Source organism: Polypterus senegalus, chromosome 6, assembly GCF_016835505.1.
Source record: "Polypterus senegalus isolate Bchr_013 chromosome 6, ASM1683550v1, whole genome shotgun sequence".
Classification (NCBI taxonomy): Eukaryota; Metazoa; Chordata; class Cladistia; order Polypteriformes; family Polypteridae; genus Polypterus; species Polypterus senegalus.
The window spans coordinates 111075077-111102717 of record NC_053159.1 but is presented as its reverse complement, the minus strand read 5'-3'; the positions used below and the strand labels follow the sequence as shown (position 1 = coordinate 111102717).

Below are 27641 nucleotides of genomic sequence, written 5' to 3'. Positions count from 1 at the left end.
AAGGGAAGTTCTTCTTTTGCAATATTGTAGGCAATGTTAAACTTAATTATCATCTCGGCCTCGTCTGATGATCTGTTAGCTGCTGCCTGCCGCTGAAAGGCAGCGGGGAGAGGGGACACTTGAGCAGTGCATTTATCGTGGCATGTAATGTGTTTTATGCATTGTGCTTTTTCAGCGTTTCAATTCTAAATGTATTAGAACCAGTCACAAATGCACTACTGCCGCCATGGTCTTCCCACACTCTTTACAGTAAATACAGTGCATTATATTATCGGCTTTACTGTATCTTAGCCAGGGAAACTGGTCAAGCCACTCTTTTCGAAATGTATACACTTTACCCCTTTTAATTTCAGTGGGCTCGGACTCGATCGTATGTGGCTCATTATCTAATGCCATCTCCGGACCAGGGCTTGCTATAACTTGGGAGGTTGATGGCTCCGTGTCAGAGCATTGGTTATGATTTTTGGACGGATCAGGCCCTAACTTAACATTCTTAACGAAAAAGCTGTCAATCGTTCTTTTCATCTTCTCTCATAATCCGCGGCTACATCCACGGTTTACCTGATGGGCTACTCACCTCTCTCTCTCTCTGACTGCATCACATGCATTTTCAAACGTACACACACGTACAGGAATATCTGGACCACGGCCAATCGGGGCTCCGCCCTTCACTATCTCTGATTGGTTTAGACTACGATATGGGCCTAATGTGTGTCTGTTGTTGAACAACAGGGAGACTTTAAGAGTCACGGAGTTTCGTTTTTTTTCCCCCTCGAACGGCTGGTCGCACCGGTGCAGCCTTTGATTTTTTTTAGTCGCACCATTGAGAAATTAGGTCGCACTCTAGAGCCCTGCCATTGCAAGACCCACTGACAAATATACCAGCACTCACGCTCTAACAAATAAGGCCACATAACCCAGCCTACATGTCCCTGGGATGTGGCAGTAAAACCCATGAAGAAGACATAAGCAGGCATGGGTAGAACGCACCTATCTCACACATATCTCCAGATAGATTTCCATCTCAGGATAATGGACCTGTGAGACAAAAAGTGTTAACCATTTTGCAAATGTGTTTTCACATTTTAAAAAGATCTTGAAATATCATCGAAAACCTATGCAGTTATCACTGCAATTTTCCATTAAAATTGACCAGACAATGGAACATCTCTTACATAGTTGTAGTTACATACCCTGATGTTTTTATTACATTTTGAAAGTACAGATACATTGTAACTATGTAAGTACACTTGTTTTTGGATCAGTGATATATTACTACATTGTAATTACATACACTGTGGAATAACAATGACAACTGAGTAATTAACTATAGCGTTACTTTGTATTACACAGTAAGTACGGAGTAATACCTCATAGTTACACTGTACTTATACAGGTAATTACATAGTAGTTACAGTGTAATTATGGACACTTAATGTAAAATGTTACCAAGATGGGTTTATTTATTTGGTTTTAGGCAGGTCCATTTAATATCTTCGTGATACAGTTTATGATTTTTGTACTTTATGTGTAGAATTTATTTTTAATGTCTATTTTTCCTTGTTTTGTTCCACTTTGTGCCATTTTAATTTTTTTAAACAACTTTGTTTTTTGATGAGATACCATTTTGTTGACCATCCCCAATCATGTCTCATGACCACCAGAATAAGTGACATCGTGTAGTCCTTTGCTATAAATATGATGGCATGCAGCGTGGTTGAGTATCTCTTTGTGGATAAACTCTATGATAAGAACACTTCTTAGTATTTGCATTCTATTCAGCTATGCAAAGTATTAGGAACCTCACTATTCACTCAGACCCTGGTTTTGCTGCTGCCTTTTGGTTTTGTCATTTAAATTTTTTTATAAATCTTAACCTTAATTATAATCTTGATACATACAAACATAAAAAAAGAAGCCTGTATGCACATAAAGATGAATGTATTACTGTGATGTCTTGACACTCAAATTTTGTAACACAGCAGATAAATGCTGCATTTTTAAATTCTGATACAGATTAATGGTGGCACAGCTCTTATTTGACTGACAATCTACAAGGCTAGTATTTCAAATGTATGGACATTTCGAGCAAAGGTATGACTCCATACTGTACTTGTGTTCCCTCATCCAACTAAATGATAATCCATAACTGCTTTCTGTTAATGTTGAATATTTGACTGCAGCAGACAGCCAACTAAAAGACATAAATGATACAAGTCTCCATGTTGTTATATGTATACATTCATATGTTAAAGTGTCTGTTCGAAATGCACCACACTGAATATGACACATATGAGTTTAAAACACTGCTTATTATCAAATACCTAATGCATCTTTGAAATTAATAATTTGTTGCAATTTAAAAGTTATTCCCAGTGTGGGTATGTATGGTGTGCACTCTGTCCATGGTTCTTTCCTGCCTTCTATATAGGGCGGTAAGGATAAGCTTTAACCCTTGCAACCTTGAATTGGATCAAACAGCTTGAGAAAATACGTGTATAAAATATCAATTACTCCATCTGCTTCTTTTGGACTGGACTGCCAATACTGATGCTCTGTGCAAGAGAGGACAGAGCCGACTATACTTCCTTAGAAGACTGGCGTCCTTCAACATCTGCAATAAGATACTGCATATGTTCTACCAGACTGTTGTGGCAAATGCCCTCTTCTACGCGGTGGTGTGCTGGGGAGGCAGCATAAAGAAGAATGACGCCTCACGCCTGGACAAACTGATGAGGAAGGCAGGCTGTATTGTAGGCATGGAGCTGGACAGTTTGACATTCGTGGCAGAGCGACGGGCACTGAGCAGGCTCCTGTCAGTCATGAAGAATCCGCCGCATCCATTGAACAGTATCTTCTCCAGACAGAGGAGCAGCTTCAGCGGCAGACTGCTGTCACTGTGCTGCTCCACTGACAGACTGAGGAGATCGTTCCTCCCCCACACTATAAGACTCTTTAATTCTACCCGGGGGGTAAACGTTAACATTATAAAAAGTTATTGTCTGTTTTACTCGCATTTTTATCACTCTTTAATTTAATATTGTTTTTTATCAGTATGCTGCTGCTGGAGTATGTAAATTTCCCCTTGGCATTAATAAAGTATCTATCTATCTATCTATCTTTAGTACAGAACACAATGACAATTGACAATCACTATAGAATATTCTTAACAACACTCAAAACTAACAGTACCTCGCTGGCTAAAATAACTAAGCAGTACGCATTCTGAAATAAAAAAAGAAACATAAACCATTTTCACTTGGCATGGTTTTAAATATGAATTTATAACAAAGGGCTTTAATATGTAGGGTGCAAATGGTGGAAAATATAGAATAATACCAAACAAAGCAGATCAACAAATCTAGTCAGCCTTGACCATAAATACTTCTTTGTTACGTGTAATTTAGTTACTAAATGCTCATGCAGCTGTGAAACAGTCACTTCCCAATTGCGGACAAATCAAAACCTTAAATATATTTTGTGCAGGGGAGACTAGATTATGGATAATTACCCCCCTAATGCTGGAGATTATTGCATTCATTTTTAGGCTTCAAATAATAAAATGCTGCTACCAAAGCAAACCATTTCCCAAGGGCCTTCAAACTGCAACTAAACACTCACACACAAGTGAGCTTATGCACTCTTTTGCACTACACATTTCTAAATTTATTGTATAAATCTTGAATTAGTGTACATATGAAGCACCACAAAATATCTTCCTCTTGAAGAAAAAAGCAAAACAAATTAAAACTAAAAGTGAAACTGCAAGTTGTCCTCTTGTTGCTGATGACGCACACTGTATAGCAAGTGCAGATATATTCTACCACTTGCCTCAGTCATGAGTATGGACAACATGATGGCATAACCGCTCATTGTCAAAGAAAGATACAGCAGTATCCTGTTCTGTTTCTGTGAGTTGCAGTAAAGCACCATTACTTTGTCGAAATGTTCACTTTCATCCGATTCCAGTTTGTTTTGGCATGAAGCTGACAAATAGAATGTGTTTTATTATTCTTTATTTCATTCATAAAGAAAAGCCTGGTGGCTTCCAATGTCTTTTCTTGACAACACAGGGTCATTTCCTCCCAACGTCTGTCTGAGCATGCATTAATCCAATTTGAAGGTGTCCTTGCACAAATCATGGCCTAAAAATGAGGTGTTTTGAGGTCTAGAGGGCCAAACCACATGGGGAAACCCATGACATCAAGTCTAGACATCAAGTCAAGTCAGATGTCTTCTTGTAAAGGCGAGTCAGGAGGTGTCATACAAAGAAACTGAAGTGATTTCAAAGCCTTCATAAGTAATTCTTACGAACATAACTTCCTAACATTTTCTGAAAACTGAAAATGAGATTGCAATGAACTTTATACTTAATATGCTCTTTCCATCACAGGGCCAAGCACTGGAAATCATTACGATAGACCGAAAGAAATTAATTGATCCCTAAGGAATAAGCAAGGATACGCTACATAAAGTGTACACAGACTGATTACAAACAAAATGAAAACATGGACTAGAACTGTAAACACAATATAATTTCTGAAAATGGGCCACACACAAAACGTACTGTAATATTTGTAAAATGTTTCCTGAACCAAACTGTGTTTTTATAAGTACTATATACTCATTCTTTAGTTTATTTACTTGGACTATAAAACTTCATTATGTCATATGTGATGAACAAACCTAAAAAAGGCAGAACAATCAACTATAAGAAATAAAATGAAAAACATACTAAAAAACAAGCAAGCACATGGTAACAGAAAGTGATTGAAACTCAAGTGAGCACCACATCTATACCAGATGTACTCAAGACACAAAGATTGGTTGAGATTTGGTAACATCATCTACAGAGTTGGAAGAGGCCATTTTTAACACAATCTACTGCATTAGACACTACCTGCATTTTACATTTTACTCTGAATATGTACTTTAATATGTACGTATGGAACAAAATAATTCTGAGTGTCAGAAACAAATCTCACTCTTATTAAAGGCGACTTTAAGAACTGTTATACCATACATGACCGTGTCCTGCCAGGGACTTATGAATACGTTTCTCCTTAGTAATGCCTAAACAGGCGAGCCAAGCATTTATTTTCTGAATATTCCCCCTTGCAATCAATCCCTTTGTCAATTTTTGTTTAAAGATTTTTTTTTTTTTTTTATTTTGGACCCTGGACAGGATGCACAAAAACATCAGGATCTTTTACCTGCAACTTCTACAATGTCCCCTGGCACAATGTCCTTGGCCTTGATCCTCTGGACAGCTTTGCGGTCCATGCGGAAGACCTTTCCCATTTCTGGCTCATATTCTTTCAATGCTTCAATGGCATTCTCTGCATTGCGTTCCTGCAGTTCAGACAAAGACAGCATTATAATGAGGATTTCTCATCTGAAAATGACTACATTAGAGATGTCAAACCTGCTTGTCATTGTCTGAATGCTGTTTAAGGGAAAAAAAAGAAAAAAAACAGGGGTTCTGAAAATGAAAAGCAAGAAAGTTAAAATTACGGCAAAAGTGGCAGTAATTAGTTACGGTTTAAGAAAGCATCTGGAAACAAAACCTGCAGCCACAGTGGCTCTCCCGTATTGGAGCTTAACACCCATACATTGAACTAAAGATACACCTTAATTAAACTTTCTTGGACATTAAACAGCTGTAATAGCAATTCAATAGCCACAAATGAGTTGACAGTTTTGAAATTCACATGCAGTAAAATGAAATCATTCATCAGAAATCAATGGCTCAAGGGCAACTTTGGCTTAATGCATGTTTTTTTTATACTTCTCACAAAAAGAAAAAAAAATCCCTTACAATAATCTTAAATCATAGGGTATGCTGCTTAAACACTTGAATGAGGCCTTCGTAATCTTAAAGTGAAAACTTATTGATAAAAAAAGGAAGAAGAATTTAAAATCACACTGGATGAAATGGCCATCTCAAGTACAGATACCAAGCACAATTGTCGACAATTTAAGACTTGACACATGGGCAGGTAAAATTACTTGTTCAGGGTCACACAGTGGGTCAGAGGAGGGAACTGAACCACCAGCACTAGTATTTAGAGTCCAATTCCTTACCCCTAAACTACATAAGTACTACAAACACATTATTATTATTATTATTTAATATTATTATTATATAGGTCATCAATTTGATTTTTTGGCTCTTTGATCAAAAAAGATTACCAATCCCAAGAAGATAATACTATTATGAACTGCTCTGTTAATCAGATGGAGAACAGCAATTCATTTAGGGTGCAGCAGGGTGGACTGAATCGGTCAATGGCCATAAACATGTTCTCTCATGGGTTTCTTAAGAATATTACAGTTTGTCAGAAATGATCAACATAAGGCACACCTTCAAGTACAATTTAACAAAATACAATAGAAATAAATAATTCCTTCCTGTAGAACAGAAGGCTGAGGATCTTGTGCAATTCTAGTGGTGTGACAAGCATCAGTGGGACAGATCTAGACATACTAGACCTTAGCAAAGAAATGGGGCCCCTAGGACATGGAGCATAACTTTTCTGATAAGGAAGAAGCCAGCCTTCATGTGAGAGGATGAAATACACCAGCTAGTTACAGTGGGACTTACTGTATCTCCGTGCATAACATTGACTCTGGAAGCATACTTGTCCCTCCTCCCCTTTAGCTGCCGCATGAGAGAAACCTTGGACGCATGTTGGGTATAAGTGCCCCTTGCAATGTATGAGACGTTCACTCCAATGTGACTTTGAGGCGCAGAGAAGGGAAAGTTTCACTGTTGTTTGCATGTAGTCATGTAACAACTATTAACAATACATTTTGTCTTTTATTGAGACTGGAGTCGTTGCAACAAAGGGATACCATCTAATGACACTGTAATCCCTCTGGGAGACGTCAGAGCTGACGTGGGGAATTATGGAGATAATTGGAGGGGCTGGTGTGACTGGGAGGCACAGCCTTACTAATCTAAATCATTCATTCGTTCGCTTATCCGAAACAGGGTTGCTAGAGCAACAATATTAGCAGTGAGGCCCATACGTCACTTTCCATAACCACATTTGCCAAGTCATACTCTGGGATCCCAAGGCGTTCCCAAGCCATCTGGGAGATAACCTCCCAGTGAGCCCTGGGTCTTCCTCATGGTCTCCTCCCAGCTGGTCATGCCCGTAAAATCTCCACAGGGAGACGTCCTAGAGGCAATGGCATTAGATATCTGAACCACCTCAATTGGCTCCTCTCTATGCGGAGGGTCAAGGGCTCTAGGTCACAGAACAAGATGGAGTTATGAAAGATGACATAGCAGAAAATGAGTACTGAAAGTTAATTAATATACAGTAAAAGCAAAGATGGAAAAATGTTATCATGTACCAAAAAATGGTTAAAGCACAATCCAGATCACAGTGCTCATAAAAAGTGATAGAGAAAGTAATCATCATAATAGCAGTAGCAATACCCAAAAAGAGAGTTTGAGGATTGGCTTAATTTCTAAAAGCAAACTTACAGGCTTTTGCATTTCTACAATACATTTGTCTTTATGACGTTCAAGGAAATCACTCTTACCTGCCACACACCGATGACAGCATTTGCTATGAGAATGAGCAGAATGACAATAGGCTCCACAAAAGCAGTTGTGCTCTCCTCACCTTCTTCAAACAAAGCCAAGACCTGTCACAAGAGAAAAAAAAAAATCACACACATATTGATAACCTAACAATAGCTAAGAATGAAATAAAAAGTAATTTTCTATATGATATGAGATTTATTCATTTTACAAGACCTCTTATTCCCGGGTATCAAAAAGCCGAGGCCCATTTTGTTAGCAACAGGCAGAAGGAAGGTATTGGTAAAGAGTGGGATCACACAGTAGGGCAGGAAAACATCCCTTTTAAGTCACAAACTAATCATGGGGTTTTGGGGGTAAATAAACAGAGCAACTAGAAAAAATTAACCAACACAGACATGACAACATGCAACCTACACAGAGAGGGTGACTGGGATGAAATTTGAGTCCAGAACTCTAGAGCTAAGCAATGCAGAACCATGTTACTCTCATGTGAGAAGGGTATTATTTGCAGTATTTGTATTGTTCATTCCAGGTTCATGGGGAGCAAGGTAGGAATCAACTAGATGGGATGCCACTTCATCACATAGGCCAATTTAAAGTTGCCAGTCAACCTAGGAAATGCATCATTGGGATGTGAATGGAAACTGGAGGACCTAGGAGGACCCTGCAAGCACAAGGAGAAAATGCAAGCTCTATAGAAAGAGTGAGCAGGCTTGCACTTGAATCTAGTTCTAACCATTATTCCCGCACTACCACCCTGAATAAGACAAACAACAAAAGTTATTTAAAATAAATTGGTCAGTACTGAGCTGTGTTTGTAATGGTAATGGAGGTATATTATATGGGAAATGACTGGACTACTACACGTTATATAATTTATGATGGATAAAGATAAAGTTTGCTCGAGGTGCCACAGAGAGGTAGGTTATGGATGCTGCCTTCCCTCATCTGCCTCCAGTACTGAACTAGTTTAAGTTCTTAGGTGTTCTGTTATGTGCTTTATTTACGCAACTTAATAAAAAATACAAATGCTGGTGTGTTTTTAGGCATCACATGCATGTCTGTCGGTGATGTTTCAGCAAGTGCTCAATAACTTGTAATCAATAACCTCTGCTTCCTTTATCCTAAAGCACACCATAAGGAAGCACAAAATAAATAAATAAATGCATTGTGAAATTGGCAATTAATTAACAAAAATACAATAATGCTGTATATGAACATAAATAATTTAATGTGTCATGAAATGTGTTTTTTTTGTTGGTGTTTCTTTATGCATTTATTTATTTCTTCTTTTACTCATTTCACCGACACTACAGGCAACGTGAAATATGGCTTGAAAATAAAACTGTAATTTTCACCTGTCAAAGTTGACAGGGTGGGCTTTAGCGAGTACCGTGTTTTGATTGCTGAACTGTTGGTAATGTGCTTGTAAATCTCTGCCCATCAAGTGTTGGATTTTTAAGCAGACGTCACATGTCAGACTACTTCTGCATTGTTAGGAATGCTCACAATGTGAATAATATTCTGATGGTTGTGGTCTTCAAGTTCAGTTATCTTGGCAAATAATTATCCACTGTGGCATTTGCATGCTAATATCTTTATGTTGTGGGTGTTTGAAAGATGTCTAGAACCTTCTGAGTGTTTCTAAGCTTGTCCTTGCTTTTTGTTTTTTTTTTTTTTTAATGTTGAACATTTCTTTATGGATTACTGCTAAATCTTCTTTAAAATCCCACCACATAGCTGCTCTCTGTTCCAGGAGCTGTTCTCTTATGAACTTTTAAAACTCAAAGCAGACAGCACTCATTCTTACTCTTCATCCTCAGGTAAAAGCTATAGATGCTGAGATTTGTTTGGGAGGATTGGAAACTTCGGAGTGCAACCTTCTACTAGTTGGCATATTCTGATGCAGCAAATAAAGATAAGGTATATTCTGCACTTTTTAAAAGGTCTGCTGTGTCATGCAGTAATTCTGGCCAAACATTTCTTGTCTGCCATGGATGTGCACTGCCATAATTTTTAGAATGAGCTTTGATTGCCTTGGGAACCCTGTGGCTCCTAGGCATGTGCAAAGTTACGAATGTGAGCGGCCCCTCGTATCGACAATTCATCAGTCACAAACATGGTACTTGCTAGAGCCCAGCCTCTCCCAACTTTGATGGATGACGGTGACAGTTTTAATTTCAAACTGTACTTCAAATTCACATGCAGTGTTGCTGAAATCAATCAATGAATTCATTCATTAAATAAGAAACTATTAAATAAATACATAAAGAAATAATCAACAAAAAACATATTTCATTGCACATTTAATTGTTTATGCTCACATATAATTACTTTCACAATACATTTGTGTATTTATTCATTTATTTAATCTGAAAAACTCATATTCCAACATATTAATTAGGTTCATTTTTTTTTAACTTGTGTATTATCTATATGTCTTTGACCAAAAGTGCAACATAATTTCAGTATAGAACATCTAATGCAGCAATGAAAACTAATAACAGAAAATGTTAATAAAATGCAAGTTAACTTTTCATTGAGAACTACTCGTGTCTAGTTAGCCAGATAAAAGCCAGCAAAATATTAACTTATGGGTCACATTTAATTAGTAGCTGAACTGTTAGAAGCTAAACATGAATTATGCCACTAGCTCTTATTTTTTTATATCAGCAGATGAAAAGTGAAACTCGTTTAGCAATACAGATCAGCCAGATATTGCCTATGTCTCTACATGGCGTAGTGTGCAACAAATATCATAAATAATTAAGTACATCTCTGTGATTTCTGTTTTAAATTGTTATGCAGACACAAACGACTTCTAGATTTTACACATACATTTTCGTTGCATTTATACACCCACACAAAAGTTTTTTAGCTTGAATTTGGAATAAAAGGCACCATATGAGCTGTGGAACAAGGCACATCGAAATGAAAACTTTCCGAAAGAAATTAGGAAACCAGATTAGAGCTGAAGGCCTTGATATGCCAGAATTTCTGTTAACAGTGGAAAAGAATGTGGAAAAAGGGAATCACATGGAGCTATTTTGTATTAGGTAAATGTAAACTTTATTTAAATCAGATGATGAAAAATGCATAGACACCACAGCCTGCTATTACTGTCCATTTGTCTTCAAGATTTAACATCTGACTGCGGTCTTGTTGGGTGTCATCAAGCCATCCACTTGTCATCAAAAAAAGCCATCTGGGCAGAGATGGAGAGCCAGAAAGAAAACACAGCGGCAACCAACTAACTTGTCTGCATTCTTGCTGCCCCAGATAGTCGTGCTGTGACGATGATGACGATGACATGCTCCACGTCTCTACAGCTGCTTCTATGTTAGCAGCATTTAAAGCGAAGGTCGTTCTTTTCTTTCATACTGTCTGCCTGTTTTGTTCTAATCCGCCATGAGGAGAATGTGTGGGTGCTTTTGGGTTAGCATTAGGCATGAGATAAAAGAACCCATATTTCTGGGAACATATGCCCCATACAAAATGCACATGGTAGGAAGAAATAAAGTGAAAATAAAAAATAATTACAACATACAAATCTTAAATCAACTGAGCACACTGGAGCCAAGAGCCATCAGGGTTACTAATGTTAATCGTAATTCAAGCACATTCTGCTTGAAAGACTTCTGATGTAAAGGAAGACACTAAATAAAATCCACAATAAATTGATACAGTTTTATATAATTAATTTTAAAATGGCTCAAATTAATATTTCTCAAAATCTTTTAAAATAGGATTATAAATGATTCATACAGTAGCTACTGTATATATGCCTACTGCAATTTTTTTATGCTCAACTGTGTTACCTCTATTTCAGAGTATTGCTAGTTATATAGTCACATTTAATGATGTCAATGGCTTTAAATTACACTTTCAGTTACAACTGCCAATTACAAGTAAGATTGCTGTTGTTTGATTTTATTTGGGCCTGCTAGAAGTACCTCTGAACAAGATGCCAATTATGAGTTGAAAGAATCAGTTCTTTTTGAGTGAATGGAACCAAAAAGAGTGGCTCACTGAAATGACTCAATACCCCTCACTAAGAAAGAAAACAAAAGAGGTATAAACCAATTTCTCTGGTGAGAATAGATTCAAATAATCTGGCTCAGCAAAACAACTCTGAACACCCATCACTGGACAGAAAATGAAAAGTGGAAAATCTGGGAGCAAAGTATACTCCCAGAAAAAAAAAAATACATGGTATATGAGACTAGGTTAATGCACACTAAATCAAAGTGAAGAATTATGGAGTGTGATGTTAAAAAGCTCAGGTCACACTGGTGGATAAAGCCTCTCAGTTTACTTTTAACAGAATTAAAACAAATGAATCTAATAGACTGAGGATCTGTTAACTTAAAACCCTAAAAGGAAACTCCAAGACAAAAAATATCCTAAATAATACCCCATTTCAAGATACCCAGACATCACAAACAACAGTGTCGCAGAGAGCTGGTATATCTACTCATTCATTCAAAATAAAATTAGTGTTTCCAGTTTAAATAAAACAAACATTTGAGAGTGGCAGAAAAGCTAAATACCTAGGAAAAAAACACACTGTCACAGGAAGAATGTTCAAACTCTTAAAAAGATAGCAGCCGGTCTGGGAATCAAATTTGGGTTTCTTGAAGTCTGAGACAGCTTCATTTAGATAGAAGGTATCATATGTCCATACATTATTTGTACACCAGGTTCCCATTTGTATGCCATTTCTGACTATTTTGAACATACTGTACATACACCACTCTCCTTCCTAGGATCATACACATTGTATGGTGAAGAAGCTTCTTCACCTTAAAGATCCTTAACACTCTGTTATCAGGAGCCAATAGGTTTGCCCATACAAAAAAAATAGAAAAAGAGCAATCCAAAATGAGACTTCCAGGAATGAGTCAAGTTGAACAATGTCCAGAACACGGATACTGGAATCCATTCCTACAGAAAGGCTTGGAGGTGGTTTTGCTCATCAGAACTTGATGGTCAGATGATCAATGTTCCCAATTGGGTTTAATATGAAAAAGCTGTCACCACAGAGGCTTAAAAGCCCATCAGGTGGGGGTCACATGTGATGTAATTTAGGTGATGGACATAAGTAAGACTGAGCAAGAATTAATAAACTGAAATTTACAATCCTCATGTTGAAGGATAATAGTAAAGGCAGGCTTTTGTTTCAACCAACATCCTGAATAGAAACCAGTTCTTATGGTTTGAATAACATCTGATTTAATCAAATATTTTTCTCCTCATGCATATTATTCTTCAGTGTCACAAACTCCTTTGAGCCTATGTTTAAGTTTTCTTCTAAAATCAGAAAAATGGATCAGAACTCTTCAGTTTTGTACCTCTTCTTTTCCTTCATAAAATATTATTTTTAAATCATCTACTTAATGATGAACAGACGGGTGGCACCAGATTGACTGAATAGCTACTGTCTCCCTTGTTAGTTGCCAGTCAACCTTAATTGGCTTCCAGTTAATGAAAAGAAACATATCAAAACAAAACAAAAGCTCATTTTTGTCAAACCGATGAATTAAAATGAAGCTTAAAATGGGATTTTTATAATTAGCCAAGTCAGCAGTTTTCCCTCTTTTTAGTCATACTGGTGTGAATTCCTTATCGTAATAGTATATATTTATTGAGCTTCTGAGAATAGTAAAATTTCCCTTGGGAAAAAATAAAGTTCTCTTTTTATATCTATGTAAGTGAGTCTTGGGAATACAAATCACGGTCAGCAGGAAGCCCCATCTGAATTTCAAAAAGAAGTCAAAGTTCCATTATTACAAATTAGAAGTGCCAAACAGAGAGCTATAGCAAACTATCTAATTAAACTATGAGTTTGGTTAATAAAAGGAATGAAAAGAAGTTAAGAAATTATGCATTGTTTGAGGTCTCAAAAGTGGAAATATAGTTATAGAATTGGTTGGTTCATCCACTGATGAACAAAAATGAGAAGGGGGGCTAACAAATGAAAGAAGAAGTCAACCATGTAATGTAAGGAGGAGTCTCGCCGATTTAGAACAGCAACTACAGACAGTTCAAGAAGGCCCAGGAGTTTAGTGTGGACATAAAAAATGACATTCAGGCAACTGTAATTGGTACTGGTAAACCATTTGAAGACTATGAAAAATAAGCAGAATGTAACAAACTGTTCTCAACAACAGTGGAGAAACACTAACCTCAAATGGAGAAACATTAAAAGGAAGAAGGTGAATTTTAAAGGGCATCACTGTGGTGATTCTAAAGCTTCATGGACACAAATGTGGTTACATGCCATCTGGCCCCTTTATGTGCTGCCCAAGAGTCATGGTCACAGATTTGGGCTTCAGCTGAGGTCATTTAAAGTATGGAAAGACAGATAAGATACCAAGGTGTCACCAAAGCTTATAGAGTACCAGTCTTTCATTTCCAAATTAGAGGTCACCATCCCAAATTCAGCAAGTTATGGGGAACAGATGCCCCAAGTAGACAGATTCAAGTACCTTGGGGTTTTGTTAACAAGCATAAGTGTAGGTGTGAACAACAACTGGAAGAGTATTGCAGTTTTGTGAATATTATATTGGACTTGGAAATTTGTAGAGCAAAAATTACAAGAACAAATAACTTAAAATAAGTTTCTGCAGAAAGCTGCTTAATTTTTTGTTGGGTGATAAAGGCGACAATTTGAAAGTACACTGAAACAGAGCTACTGCTTCTCTTCATCTCCAATAAGAACAGGCGAAGTTATCTGGGTATGAAGTATGATTGCCACAGGGTGCTTCTCTCTGGTGGAATTCCAGGCACAGGTCAATGGGAGAAGACATGGGGCAGACCCAGGAAACACTGAACAGATTATGGCCCTTGGCTACCCATGGAGAGCCTAGTAGTTTCTCAGAAGTATCTGGAGGTTGCTGCTAAGTATAATGGTGGCGTAGCTAGTCCAACCTAGTATGATGCTACTGTAATCCTCATCAGGACAAGTTGACAGAGAATGAAGTAGGATTATAACAGTTCCCAAACATACAAAGAAAAAAAAGCCTTTCCATAATAAAATATAATGGAAAGTAGACTAAGTTGTCCTATTCTTGGACTCATTTGCCTTGGATTGCATTTGTAGGCAAATCCCTTTTACCTCTTTTTGCTCTTTTGAGCATTTTGTTACATTTTTTTACTTTTTGCAATAAAGGTTTTCCTTTATCAAGATTCTTTGTGGGACATGTCTTTACTAGTCAGAGTTTTCACGGTTTCTCTCCCTCGTAAGGCATTTTTGCATATTTTGGAACTTTTAGAGTCTCTTTGAACTTTCAAAGCCTGCTGCCCTTTTTGGGGCCTACTAGGCTGAAAGTCAGTATGTAGTTTGTTTTTTTTTTTATTTTGGCATAGTTCTTTTTTGGGGGGCTAAGCTGGTCTGAAATAAGCCTCTTTTGGGCTGGTCAGGAATAGTTCTTGGTCTGCTTTATGGTTAATCTGGAGGCCTCAAACTCCTTTCTGCCACATTTGTGTCTCCAATTGACAAGAAGAAGTCCCTAGATAGTCTAATGCAAAGGACACTGTTTTTTTCCTTGCAAAATGAAGGTTTTAGCACGACAATGTAAAAATAGGGAGTACGTGTAATATAGTGTACATCCATATTATATTGTAAAATTTAAACTTGTGACAATCTTTTAAAAATGAATGTTACTGACACCAAACACTATTTAGAATATACAGTTCTAAATAGTTATCTAGGCACTTTGGGGCCTTCTCTTCACACATTTCAGCTATCAGCAAAAGCAGTCATACCACCTACACTTCAGATCAGGTAATCCACCTGAAGCTAAGCACGTTTGGGCCTGGTTGGTACTTGGATGGGAGATTCTCTAGAAAAAACTTGGGCTGTTGCTGAAGCCAGCAGGAGGCACTTATCCTTTGGTCTGTGTCTAGATCTCAAAGCCCCAGTACAGTGACAGGGACACTGTACTGTAAAAATAGTGCTGTCCTTCAGATGAGACATAAAACTGAGCTCCTAACTCTCCGTAGTCATAATATATCCCTGGGCTTTCTTTGTAAAGTGTAGTGTGTATCCTGATGTCTAGGCTAAATTGCCCACCACAGCCCAGTCATTGTAGCCCCCTAGTCATCCCCTATCTCTAATAGGCTAACAATCTCACCCCATCACCACCTAATAGCTAATGTGTGGTGAGCGTACAGGTGTAAAATGGCTGCTGTTGCATCATCAAGGTGGATGCTACAAATCGGTGGTGGTTGAAGTGGCTCCCCACTCTCTATGTAAAGCAATCTGAGTAATGATAAAAATGCTATATACATGTAAACATTAATTATTAGTATTATTATTATTATTATTATTCAGCACTGCCAGCTCCACTCATTTTACCAGTTCAAGAAAACCTCAAACTCCACTGCTAGTCTCCGTTCTCAGTATGCTACCTGCCTTCTCAAAACCACCTTGCACTGCTACAGTACTTTATCTCTGTGAATCACATGCTCAGAGCAACTTACAAAAACATACGTATAAAAAGGTTAAAGTCTTACTTAAATCCTTGAGAAGACTGCTATGCATCAGCCAGCAAATGTAGCAAATGTATAAATTATGAACAGGAAATACCTCGACTGCTAGTGTGCGGTAAGAAAAGTCTATGGAAATCCACTACCATGGAATCAGTCCTATAGGTTGGAACTGCTATGCATTGCACAACTCCAATGATCCACTTATCATTAAATCTCAATTAATCGACCTAAGGGATATGGCAACTTGATCCGTTCTACATCCACAAAGGGTACAAGGCAGGAGCCAGGCCTGTACACTGTTCAGTACATAACAGGGCACAGTCACTCAGTGGAGGATAATTTAGAGGCTGCAGGCGTATTCTTTGGGATATGGAAGGAAAACTCAAGTAACTGCATAAAAACTCATGCAGTCATGGAGAGAAGATTTAAACTCCACACACACACACACACACACACATTGCCCAAGCCAGGATTAGAAGTTTAACAAGACAATGTTCAATGTTTTCCAAGCTTACATACTGTACATAAATAAATGTTAATAAAAGGTTAATAAAACTTGCAAGTTTTATACTGCTTTATTAGGAAAACACGGGTGGGGCCGTCGTTACTCTTAGTAGTACTTGCTGTGATCTTGTGTTTTAACAACAGGAAACAAGCTGCAGTTGTCAGCACACAACTAAAGCATGCATCTTTGTCAAAGAGGCCTGTGGTTTAGGATTAAACAGTTCTTGGAAGACAGTGAAGTGAACTTAGCTTCAAAAAAGTTTTCAGAGATACAGCTCTCGTGCCAACACTTTCCTGTATCGTTTGCTTGGTTATCTACTAATTACTAATCATTCTACAAATCTGCACCACAAAGTAAATAAAATTATCAAAAGCGTTTTTCTAACCAATAGCTTGCACCTCCTAATGAAAGATTAAAAAACATAATTTGTACATGAAGGTTCCAAAGAATTAAATGCAACAGAAGAAGAAGTGACCTTAAGTTTACCTGAAAAGACGAGCCAAAATGCATATGTCACAGAAAAAAAACACAATAATATAAGGAATCATACTGGGTGTGACAGACAGTGGGTAGGAGATCATGAGCAGCATTATTGTTGTTTAGATTCTCACACACTGAAGCCACGTAAGAAATGCTGATTTCAAGGTAACTCTGCACTCAGCAGTGTAAACTCCTATTCATTTAATATCTGGAGGGAGACTATGTCAGAGGAAGAGGATTGGCCCTCAAGATCTTATTTTTATTTGGGGTGACATGTTTAACCAGGCACATTCACAGGTTACAAATGCAAGTTATACTAACTGCATGTATTTCAGATGTAATAGGAAACCAGAGAAGCTGAAGAAAATCATCTCAGACACTACAAGAACCTGTAGATGGCTCACAGACAATGAGCAGGCTGGTAAACGTAAGACTCAGGAGCTGTGAGGCAGGAGAGCGAAGCATTAAATAACCTTGTCACTCCATACTGTGAACCTTCATAATACAGAACCACACAGAGGTATGCAGATTAGTACATTAAAAAATTGCTTGAAACGTAACACACGTCTATTAATACCCTTAGTAACAGCTCTCATTCCATGAATGGAGAAATACATTTTATTATGAGGAGATTTTTATACATCAAAGTTTACCAAGCATAGCATAGCATCTGTTTGATCTTCCCCAAATATAGGTAAATCCCACACAAGATAGTGTCGCACCCAGAGATATTTGTACAAGTACATCCCAACCACCAACAGCCTTATGGCCAAAGCAACCTCACATGTCCAGAGACATTTCAACACTTACAGTATCAGAATGAATGATATCATAGAAAATGGTTAAATTTCACATTCACTGTGGCATACACACAAGTCGGGAGTCAGTTTAAATCTCTGCTTATTTTCTTGACTTTGAGACTTTTCAGAAAGTAGGTGGATTCCCTTCACTTTAGCCAAACAATACTTTGACACAATGCCTGGTTGTGTGCCTCTAAAGTAGGGAGAAACTAATGATTGCATGTCTATAAATTTATCAAAAAGTTGATATCACAGCAAATATTCTTAAGTAACAGTCATACTTTGTGATTTTGTTCATAGTTCATATGATACAGGGAGACATGATCAATGGCACCAATGTCTGAGACAGTGAAGTGAGGGAAATCAGGGCTGCAACTGTGTATAAGTTACTCTGAGCAGAAAATGAACAAAACTGTTATAAGATGGAAATCTTATCGGCTGGATGTTGAGTGACCTCATTACACTTCTGTCAATAATGCCCTACCCCCTCGGGGACAGCAATACAAAGATCAAGAAGTAGCCATTCATTCAGGACCTGCAGTACAACTGAGAAAGACAAAGCCCTTAGTCACAAGCACTACTTTCTTTACAATGCCGTAATTTTGCATGTGTGAATTTTCTTTTGCTTTTTTCAAAAAAATTGTCCACATTATAAATAATTTTATATTATTATGACTTATTTTATTTTATTTTTGCCTTTTGCTCCAAGGATGTACTATATTGTGGGAATATTTTATTATGAACCATGTCCCACAATATCTGTTGTTTGTGAAGTAAGTGAATGCACTTATTCCTAGTAATGATATATATTTAGGGACGAGTTGCAAAAATGCATCTCTCCATAGGCGGCCTTATTTAACATGGCAGGTATCATTAAATTGACTTTATTTAGACATATGTGCTCAATTTTTGCATTATTTACTTATTAATACACACTGTGAATGCACATTACATTTACATATACATAAAGTGTTTACTTTAAGAAAAGTGTATTGCTTAATGAGAATATTTAAGCTGTAAGACAAGACACTAATCAAATGTGAAAATTTGAAAACAAGCACAAGATTTTTTTAGTTTCTATTGAGATGAAGTTATGTGCATTTTATGCGTTACTACTGTTTTTGTTTTGAGTTATTTTTCATGTCTTTGTTATTTTTATTGGTTTCATAGGTGGTAATGCACGTGTGTACTGTCTCTTTAAATTTGAGTATGTGCCATGTTTTTTGTTGTTGGAACCGTAAGTGGCGGGGCCACCCTGACATCCTAACACCTTGGACCTCCCTCAAGTGATATTAACTTTTTGAGGACTGAATATTTTTTCCAAAAATCTCACTTTTCTACAAAGCACAAAAAGCAAAGGTTTCACACATAAAATGTCTGTTGCTGCACTTGTTTTGGCATCTCTGCCAGCAGTTGCAGCTGTGTGGGGCAGCTAGATGGCCAGCAGGAATATGCGGCAGGCAGCCTGGCTGTCTTTGCATGGTGGTGGCAGTCGCAGTGTGACACAATCTGGTTTGTACCTCTTGTCATCGTAAGTGGCAGCCCTCCCAGGTGCATCAGCTACACTAGCGTGTTTAGCACTGTGATCAGTTGATGCTGGTACCTCACTTTCATTTTTGATCTCCAGATCACTTGCAGCAAAATCGGAGTCTGACAAATCAGAGTATGATTCCCTGATAATATGCAAAACAGCATCCACAGAGTATTTCGCTTTGCGCATTCGTTTTGGTCTCTCACCAAATCTCGATGCCACTTTAGAGGTTACTGGCTCTTCTCTACTTCTCACCCACATGGAATCAAGGTCAAATCAACAAAAACTAGCTTTCCTTCTAGCAAAGAAAATCGAACTAAAACGTAACGGCGAGTTTTGTCTCAGCTGATTACCCTCCTCTACCCCCGAATTTCGACAAAAGTCGACATCCGCCCTGAAAAAGTTAATGAGCCAGGGAGATCTAGAGAGCAGGAATCATTTGCAATTAATTTTCAGTGGTGGAGTTGAAGTTGGAGTAGGATTATTACTGTTTATTGATGGATATCTGATTATTTTTGCCATTTTAGGATATTAATTACTGGACTTGTCCACTGTGGATTGCCTTTTTGGCAATTCCTTTAATGCCATTTTTTTCTCTGTGAAGCTTTTTCTGTATTTTTGTTGTTTTGCAAATAAATCTTCCTTTTTATAAAAATTCTAACATTTATCCATCTGTGCACAAGCCGAGGTGTTGGGTTTCCCTCCTCTTCTAGGGCTTTAAAATATTTACAAACACTCAAGGTTATTTTGTGGCTAAATCCCTTTTAGGCCTGGAAAGCCTGCGGTTGGCCACTTGAATCTAGCAGGTCTAACAGGGTGAGGCATGCATTGAAGATCTGGCCATTGAAACCTTTGTTGAGCATTATAGAGGCCTCACTCTTTTTAGCATTAATGGAGTTTCAGTTTCATAATATCACAATTTCATTATGAACCTGCTAGAATGTTCTGAGTACTAACGGTAGCTGAGAAAGTAAGGAGCATTTCATGTGAAAGAATTGTTTATTGGAATAAAATTTTATAACAAAATTTCAATAAGATGATGAAAAATGCAGCTAATGCTCCCTTATAATGGTCGTCTGTCTATCACAATGCTTTAACATGCCAGGGCAGTCATGTTGTAATTCGTCAACTCGTGGAGCACAGCAAAACAGCCAAGAACTCTGCAGCAGACAAAACACTTGCCCAGGATCATGCTTTGCTTGTTGTAGCCCACACTCTTCCTCTGATGATGAGCAGCTTTTCTGTGCCTGTATGTTTATAAAAATTACATTGGCTCTACAAGTTAAGCTAAGTAGTATTTTGTTTTAATTTTAGAGTGTTTGGCCCTTCTATCACCTCTTCAAGGTGCGTTTTTGGAAGGATTAGGCAATAAACAAAGACTACAAGATAAAAAAAAATTACTACCAAAAGTACACACACATAAAAAAACACCTAATTGTGTAATATAGTTTAACTACAATATATATAAACAACAGTTAAAATATCTATACCTATAATAAGGTATACAGTATAATTAAATCATTAAAATAATGTATATGTATAGAACATATGGCATATTTGTTTTAACTGGAATCATGTAGGAGACAGTAAATAAGTATAATACTGACATAATATTCTAGATACAGCACAACTCCTTATAATGAGAACAAAGAGTGAACAAAATGATGTGTCTAATAATAAGTCAGTCATTCACTGTGGTTCATGTAATACTGTAAATATATAAAAAAAACTGCCTCTGACCAAGTTTAAAGCATTATTATTAGAAAGGAAATGAAGATTTGTTTTTTGTGTCACAAGCAGTTATGAATGGAAGAAGGGGGTTCTGAAGAGTGTATTCCGCTCATTTCAAACAGAATGACATTACCTAATTAAGTGGGGAAGATCTAATGGAGCAGATATGAGAGCTGTGTTATAACTCTGCGTGAAACACAAATACTAATTGTCAATGTGAGCGGAGCAATTCTTCAAGAATCTAATCATATTCATTTCTGATACATTTTCTAGAAAGTTCCTTATAAGGCAAAAGTGATTGTTCACTGAGATGTTGGTTTCTTTGTAGCACTTAGATGGAGACGATAAAAGTAGCAGAGCTTCCTGGAAGACTTCTGCCTCTATCAAGCTTGTGCAAATTACCATGAGTAAGCAAAGCCCGCAACTTGAAAAGATAACTCCATTCAAGGAGTGTTTCCACTTCAAGACAGTTTAAATTTTTGTGCCTCGGAGTATACTGTAAATGAAAGTAGTGTATTTTATTTTAAAAGTTACCATTTCTTACTTACATTACACACTTTATTTTATTAGGGAAATATTTTTAAACTGTTTTTTGTTAAAACAATATGTAATATTTACTCCTTTGTACCAGGCAGAGACAATTACTTATTCATCCCAGGATTCTTAAGACTATAAGACATTTTACATGTGTGGGAATTATTTTGAAAGTTGTCTTGGTCTCCACTTCAGCTATGACTCTGTAGTTTAAGCTTCCAGTTCAGATCAACTTCATTATTACCACAATTCTGCTTTCTGCGCTCAGGACTATGAAAGTAAGACATCCCTTTTAGTTGAGGGAGCTGACCAGAACTCATTATTAAGACTCTAAATGTGTATTTTTTTGCCTTTTGCCTGTATGTGAACACATTGTTACCTAAACACCTAAATTATTTTCAGAATTTTTCACTACAGCATATGTCTTACATGTTGAGATTCTATTTTCTAATGTTCAATCAAACAGCCAGAAATAAATGACTGTTGACTTCTAGGTGTCCTATCCATGGAGGATGACCAGCAACTTGACAGCCAATAAGCTCAGGATTATCAAGCACATGGCATCATAGGAAAAGTGACAGCAATTACGTTTTTTGTGAAAAAGGGCTACATTATGGATAGAAAGTCATGGTTTGCTTTAGATTCTCCAGATAGCAGCTACAACTGGGCAACTGCTTACTTCACAACAGTATTAATGAATTCCTGCCAAATTCTAAAGAAATTCTGGACAGTTTGTCAGATAGAATAAATAAATAAATAAATAAATAAATAAATAAATAAATAAATAAAATGTTATAATTTCAAGCAGAATATGACATAGTTCACCTACTACCTCATACTGTGTTGATTAGTATTTTTCCAAATGAATCACATAAAATAAGGAGCAAGTAATTTAATATAAGCTATCATGGCAGATTTTTCATTACACAATATTATCCTATTCTGCAACACTCCAAACACAGCTGCAGGTGGGTAAAGAGCCACATGTGAACAGAGATTTTCTCCTAAAATAATCAGAATAAAGAACAGTCCCACAACACGTGACTAAGCGGACAGGTGCCTGGTGACATCATTCACAATCAGTCTGTGCCTGGGCATATTTTACATAATCTAAGCTGGGATAATAGCATGAATTATATGGTTTTTGGTAGAATTTTAACATGTTTTGCTTAGAATGAAGATGAATGCATCTTGTCAGTGGCTGATATCCACTCGTTATCTGACATTCTGATCGAAATAATCCTTTCCCAACTCTGTTCTTCTGGGATCAAATATGTCAAAAGTGAGGATGAAACCAAATTCTCATGCAACTGGTGCAAAGCTCCAGCAAGTTATTTTTAAACCAAAAACAGATTATTGTATATTTGACTGACACATTTATTAAAGATAACTTTAAAAGATCAGGATATGTTTTAAGTTACATCTTACAAATATTTCTTGTTTTATAAAGCAGGTCAAGTCATTTGCTCAATGTCACAAAGTCGGGTTCAAAAGCACAAACTGAACCAGCAGACTTTGAATACACTATACTGCCACCTATAGATGACCAGTCCACTATGACTTGCATCTTCTTCTTTTTCTAAAGATTTTAAAATTATATATCAGCTGAAATTGCAGTTCAATAGACCTTCTATGACGAATAAAAAATTTGGACGGCATTTTCCCTCGCCCGGACACAGGTCACCGGGGCCCCCCTCTGGAGCCAGGCCTGGAGGTGGGGCTTGATGGCGAGCACCTTCGTGGCTGGGCCTGCACCCTTGGGGCTCGGTCGGGCACAGCCCGAAGAGGCAACGTGAGTCCCCCTTCTCATGGGCTCACCACGTATGGGAGGGGCCAAGGAGGTTGGGTGCAGTGTGAGTTGGGTGGTGGCCAGGCGGGACCTTGGCGGTCTGATCCTCGGCTACAGAAGCTGGCTCTTGGGATGTGGAATGTCACCTCTCTGAATGGGAAGGAGCCTGAGCTAGTGCGCGAGGTCGAGAGGTTCCAGCTAGATATAGTCAGGCTCACCTCAACGCACAGCTTGGACTCTGGAACCAATCTCCTTGAGAGGGGCTGGACTCTCTATTGCTCTGGAGTTGCCACCGGTGAGAGGCGCCGAGCGGGTGTGGGCATACTTATTGCCCCCCAACTTGGAGCCTGTACATTGGGGTTTACCCAGGTGGACGAGAGGGTAGCCTCCCTCCGCCTTCGGGTGGGGGGATGGGTCCTGACTATTGTTTGTGCATATGCGCCAAACAGCAGTTTGGAGTATCCACCCTTTTTGGAGTCCCTGGAGGCAGTGCTAGAGGGCATACCTTCTGGGGACTCCCTCGTTCTGCTGGGAGACTTCAATGCTCATGTGGGCAGTGACAGTGAGACCTGGAAGGGCGTGATTGGGAGGAATGGCCCCCCCGATCTGAACCCGAGCGGTGTTTTGTTATTGGACTTCTGTGCTCATCACAGATTGTCCATAATGAACACCATGTTCAAGCATAAGGGTGTTCATATGTGCACTTGGCACCAGGACACCCTAGGCCTCAGTTCGATGATCGACTTTGTGGTCATGTTGTCGGACTTGCTGCCACATGTCTTGGACACTCGGGTGAAGAGAGCGGCGAAGCTGTCAACTGATTACCACCTGGTGGTGAGTTGGCTTCGATGGTGGGGGAAGATGCCGGTCAGGCCTGGTAGGCCCAAACGTGTTGTAAGGGTCTGCTGGGAATGTCTGGCAGAGTCCCCTGTCAGAAGTAGCTTCAACTCCCACCTCCGGCAGAACTTCAACCACGTCCCGAGGGAGGTGGGGGACATTGAGTCCGAATGGGCCATGTTCCGTGCCTCTATTGTTGAGGCAGCTGACCGGAGCTGTGGCCGTAAGGTGGTCGGTGCCTGTTGTGGCGGCAATCCTCGAACCTGTTGGTGGACACCGGCGGTGAGGGATGCCGTCAAGCTGAAGAAGGAATCCTATAGGACTTTTTTGTCCTGTGGGACTCTGAAGGCAGCTAATAGGTACCGACAGGCCAAGAGGAATGCGGCTTCGGTGGTTGCTGAGGCAAAAACTCGGGCATGGGAGGAGTTTGGGGAGGCCATGGAGAATGACTTTCAGACGGCTTCAAGGAGATTTTGGTCCACCGTCCGGCGTCTCAGGAGGGGGAAGCAGTGCAGTGTCAACACCGTATACAGTGGGGATGGTGCGCTGCTGACCTCGACTCGGGACATTGTGGGTCGGTGGGGGGAGTACTTAAAAGACCTCCTCAATCCCACTAACATACCTTCCAATGAGGAAGCAGAGCCTGGGGACTCCGAGGTGGGCTCCCCCATCTCTGGGGCTGAGGTCATCGAGGTGCTCAAAAACTACTTGCTGGCAGGGCCCTGGGGTGGATGAGATCGCCGAGTTCCTCAAGGCTCTGGATGTTGTAGGACTGTCTTGGTTGACACGCCTCTGCAACATTGCATGGACATCGGGGACAGTGCCTCTGGATTGGCAGACTGGGGTGGTGGTCCCCCTCTTTAAAAAGGGGGACCGGAGGGTGTGTTCCAACTACAGAAGGATAACACTCCTCAGCCTCCCTGGAAAAGTCTATTCGGGGGTTCTGGAGAGGAGGGTCCATCGGTTAGTTGAACCTCGGATTCAGGAGGAACAGTGTGGTTTTCGTCCTATTCAGTGGACCAGCTCTTCACCGTTAGCAGAATCCTGGAGGGTGCATGGGAGTTTGCCCAACCAGTCTACATGTGTTTTTTGGACTTGGAAAAGGCGTTTGACCGTGTCACTCGGGGAATCCTGTGGGGGGGTGCTCCGTGAGTATGGGGTACCGGACCCCCTGATAAAGGCTGTTCGGTCTCTGTACAATCTGTGTCATAGCTTGGTCCGCATTGCCGGCAGTAAGTCAAGCCCGTTTCTAGTGAGAGTTGGACTCCGCCAGGGCTGCCATTTGTCACCGATTCTGTTCATAACTTTTATGGACAGAATTTCTAGGTGCAGCCAGGGTGTTGAGGGGGTCAGGTTTGGTGGACTCAGGATTGGGTCACTGCTTTTTGCAGATGATGATGTCCTGTTTGCTTCATCAAGCCATGATCTTCAGCTCTATCTGAATTGGTTCGCAGCTGAGTGTGAAGCGGCTGGGATGGGAATCAGCAACTTCAAATCCGAGACCATGGTCCTCAGCCGGAAAAGGGTGGAGTGCCCTCTCAGGGTTGGGGGAGAGATCCTGCCCCAAGTGGAGGAGTTCAAGTATCTCGGGGTCTTGTTCACAAGTGAGGGAAGAATGGAGTGTGAAATTGTCAGGCGGATCGGTGCGGCGTCTGCAGTGATGCGGGCTCTGCATCGGTCTGTCGTGGTGAAAAAGGAGCTGAGCCATAAGGCAAAGCTCTCAATTTACCAGTTGATCTACGCTCCTACCCTCACCTATGGTCATGAGCTATGGGTAGTGACCGAAAGAACGAGATCGCGAATACAAGCGGCTGAAATGAGTTTCCTCTGCAGGGTGTCTGGGCTTTCCCTTAAAGATAGGGTGAGAAGCTCAGTCATCCGGGAGGGGCTCAGAGTAGAGCCGCTGCTCCTCCATATCGAGAGGAGTCAGATGAGGTGGCTCGGGCATCTGATCAGGATGCCTCCTGGACGCCTCCCTGGTGAGGTGTTCCGGGCATGTCCAACCGGGGGGAGGCCTCGGGGAAGACCCAGGAGGGACTGTCTCTCGGCTGGCCTGGGAACGCCTCGGGATTCCCCCGGAAGGGCTAGAAGAAGTGGCCGGGGAGAGGGAAGTCTGGGCCTCTCTGCTCAAGCTGCTGCCCCTGCGACCCAACCTCGGATAAGCGGAAGAGGATGGATGGATGGATGGATGGAATTGCAGTTTATACATCTGTAGGTTACCATATCTTGTAAATAGGAGTATGTTTATCAGGTAAATCTTGTCTTTTCCCAGAGCCATTTTTTAAATGACACTAGCGCTAATGAATTAGCACATAATGAGACTGCCCCCTCTTTGCTCACAGAGTAGCCTGGATTTGTTGGGGACTGTACTCAACCATATGTCTAAAATTCTTCTCAAGAATGATGCCCATGTTAACATGAACATTTTCCATTGCCTTTAAAAATGACCTGATGGTGAATCTCAAAATAGTTACATTTCATTGAACACATGCTCAATATAAGTGAGACCTGGGGCCTCATGTATAAAACCTTGAAGAGATTCTTGTGGCAGATGACCTTGACCCACCGGGACGCCTGGAGCAGGGAAGGACTAGGAGAGGGGCAATATCTCCCCTGGGCGCAAGAGGGCAGCCCCCTGATTTCAATCAAGGACCACGAATACGGAGCTGGGAAGTTCAACCCTGTGGGGGTCCGTGGCCAACCCCAGGGGGCTCCTGGATGGTTCCCGAGCCCTGGAGGACAGCACTTGTGCCACACCAGAAAGTGCTGCCAGAAGACCATCTCAGAGCACCTGGAGCACATCCAGGGCATATAAAAGGGGCCGCCTCACTCCATTCAAGAAGCTAGAGTCGGGAGGAGGAAGATGGAGCTTGCAAGAGAGGAGTGGAGGCGGTAGTTGTGTGTGAGTTGGTGGAACCGAATTATAAATATAGTAAATAAACCATGTGTGTTGTGGACATCGGGTGTTGTGTCTGTCTGTGGCCGGGCTATCTTTTACATTCTGTACAAAAATTTTTATTATACTAGAAAAGGCAAAAATAGTGCACAAAAAAACTGAATTTATAAAACGATATATACACTGGGTCCCAGGACAAGTTCATTTATAAATCTCAAATGAAACCTAAAACTCTGCACTCATGCACACATTTTTAGTCACTCCCCGTCACCTCCCTTCAGTAACTATGTATGGCTTAAATGCCTTTTTAGAATATTCATAATCTAATCACCATATCGATTTGGCCATTTCCCTGAGCAACATCTTTACAACAAAACATTGGAGAACACAGAAAACCCAGTGAATGTGAACTTGAGGTATTACTGACTTAAATGAAGACAGCAAAAACATTCTTTTTGAAAGTTTCTCCACAGGAGCCCCAAATCAA

General features: G+C 39.6%; 1 protein-coding gene across 2 annotated transcripts in view; it reads right to left on the bottom strand.

The window, feature by feature from the left end:
• Window positions 1–27641, bottom strand: part of atp2a3 (ATPase sarcoplasmic/endoplasmic reticulum Ca2+ transporting 3) — a 352313-nt gene that overhangs the window by 244158 nt on the left and 80514 nt on the right. For both annotated transcript variants that reach the window (XM_039756778.1, XM_039756779.1), the window contains exons 4-5: window positions 7555–7659; window positions 5214–5352 (exon numbers count right to left, since the gene is read on the bottom strand). In XM_039756778.1, coding sequence (XP_039612712.1) covers window positions 5214–5352; window positions 7555–7659 — 244 coding nt within the window. The remainder of the gene's footprint in view (window positions 1–5213; window positions 5353–7554; window positions 7660–27641) is intronic.